The 2161-nt window shown below is 64.8% G+C and overlaps 1 protein-coding gene across 1 annotated transcript; it reads left to right on the top strand.

Moving 5' to 3' along the window:
- Positions 1-1550: 1550 nt before the first annotated feature.
- EMIHUDRAFT_423459 (hypothetical protein) lies at positions 1551-2161 on the top strand. Its single transcript, XM_005787467.1, has 2 exons — positions 1551-1568; positions 1595-2161. The coding sequence occupies exon 2, from the start codon at positions 1625-1627 to the stop codon at positions 1970-1972; it is 348 nt and encodes a 115-aa protein (XP_005787524.1). The 5' UTR covers positions 1551-1568; positions 1595-1624; the 3' UTR covers positions 1973-2161.

Here is a 2161-nt window from a genome sequence, read left to right as displayed (position 1 = left end):
CACTGACCCTTCCTGAGAGGCTGCGGCGGGGCACGACGCGGCGACGGCGCTGAACCTGAGGGAGCGGCGACCGCGGCGCGACGGGAGGTTCGGGAGGCGGTGCAGCTGCGGCGGCTGCCGCCGCCTCGGCTCGACAGCAGCTGCATGGCTAAGAGCCTCCCCTCCCCTCCCCTCCTCCCCGCCCGCCCGCCCGCCGCCCCCCCGCCCCCTCCCCTCGCCCGCGCACTGGCCACCGCCCTTCGCTCGTCTAGCGTATAGGTACTCTCGAGGGTGGAGGGGAAGACGTAGGGCTGCATGAGCGCCTTCCAACCGAGGCCCCCCCACCCTCACTACTCGCTGCCTACTCGCTGCCTCGAGGGAGGGGGGGGAGACGTCAGGCAGCTCCCACTCCTGTGATGAGCGCTTGAACCGAGGCCCCTCCCCGAAAGGCAAGTATTATCCACACGAAACCCGAGACCCCTCCCCCCCGCCGCCCCCATCCCCCCACCCCCTTGCTCCCCTCCCCCCCTCGGGAGGGCCGAACTGAGGCGCCCGTGGGGACCCCGCAATTCCCTTCCCCCCTCGGAGGGCCGGACTGAGGCGTCGAGGGCCCCGCTCTTTCCTTCGCATAGCGGCCACTCTTCGGATCGCTGGTCGAGCGACCCGGGGGATGCCCCGCGCGCCTGACCCAGGCGCGAAAACGAATCTGCGAGGCGTGGCCGCTCACGCGGCCCGATGGGGAGGAGCGGGGCGGACTACGGGGATCGGCTTCTTACACAGCCCTTCCCTGCAGCGAGCCCCCCTCCAACCCACCCGCGCTAGGTCTCGGGTTTGACGCATGGGGTCACTCCCGCGAAACTCGGGAACTAGCCGAGGCAGTCGGAGAAGGGGCAACTCCGTGCACTGACGGTCGGCCGTCAGAAAACACGCCTCCGTGGCTCGGGTTACACCAATCCTCGCTACCCAACGCGGCCAAAGGATATCCACCTCGAGAACCTCGAGAGTACATACAGGCCAATCAATAGTCCGCCTTGCTTTGTTTCCTTGCTTTGTTTCAACCTCTGGGTCTGCAACTCGGCACGGGGCGGGTCCGCGTCCGAGCAAGCATCCGCGGCTCACGGTTGTCCTCTCGCAGAGCGCGACCAACATGGTGATCCGCTACACACAGATCAGAGGTCTGTCGACAAGGTGGACTTCCGAAACCTGGGTGAGCACTTTCGAGCTCTTCTTGCAGCACGGCTCTTCCTGTGTGCCGGCACAGAGCTCCATGCTCCATGCAAGCCGTCCAACGTGATAGGAACGAGTGTATCGCTTCGACGGATCGACCGTGCTTATTATCAAGACCGATGTGACGTACACAGTGACACATCAGAACGACAGACATTCATTCATCATTCTCACACCCGCCGGGCCGCAAAACGCTGACGAGAGCCACAAGAAGGCGTCCGCACAGCAAGCCGCTCGTCGGACAGAAGAACTCACTCATCGGCGCGGGCTCTCTAGGCTACGGGACCGGCGAAGCTGCACGCTCAAAAAAAGAAGAACACTATCCGGGAAACTGACTTCGTTCATCCTTGGCGCCTAAACCGGACTGACTATTCCTTGGCGCCTGCCGCCGAAGCGCCCAACCATCCACTCTGCCTCGATGCTCGCCGCTACCGCCCTCGCGTCCCCAGCCGCCCTGAACACACCGCGCGGTGGCACCCGGCCCGCCATCGAGTCGCGCCGGGCCGCCATCGCCCGCGCATGGAGCACTCCTGGCCCGACCAGCTATCGCCTTCCACAGCGGCTGAGCGCTCCCTTTGCCACAGAGGTGCCCGAGACCTTCATGGGCATCAGCAGTGAAGACTGGCACGTCACGGAGGGCCCTTCTGATGACGTTTGCACGCAGTGCTTTCTGGCGCCTGAGTGGATGGGGTTGGCGCCGGACGCGTGGGTTTGTACCGACTCTGCCACCTTCAAGGCGCCGCTCACCTCAGAAGACTCGTACTGAAGCGTCAGTGCGAGCCTAAGTGCAGCAGTAATCGCACTCGACTGGGTCGCGTGCTGCGTAGGATGATGCCTCCGACCACGCACGCTCTCAAGAGAACAGGCGAGACCCACGCACCGTGAGGGGCGCCCCCGATACTTTTCCTTGCACGAGCTACGACGTGGGGTGCATGCCAATGTCTAGAGAGTTGCA

The sequence above is a fragment of the Emiliania huxleyi genome, assembly GCF_000372725.1.
Source record: "Emiliania huxleyi CCMP1516 chromosome Unknown EMIHUscaffold_142, whole genome shotgun sequence".
NCBI classification, from domain to species: domain Eukaryota; phylum Haptophyta; order Isochrysidales; family Noelaerhabdaceae; genus Emiliania; species Emiliania huxleyi.
Note: the sequence above shows the minus strand (reverse complement) of the source record. Positions and strands in the feature narration are given on the sequence as shown.

Bases quoted from the DNA above. Each gene is read 5' to 3' on its own strand.
- EMIHUDRAFT_423459 (XM_005787467.1), top strand. From the start codon at position 1,625: ATGCTCGCCGCTACCGCCCTCGCGTCCCCAGCCGCCCTGAACACACCG.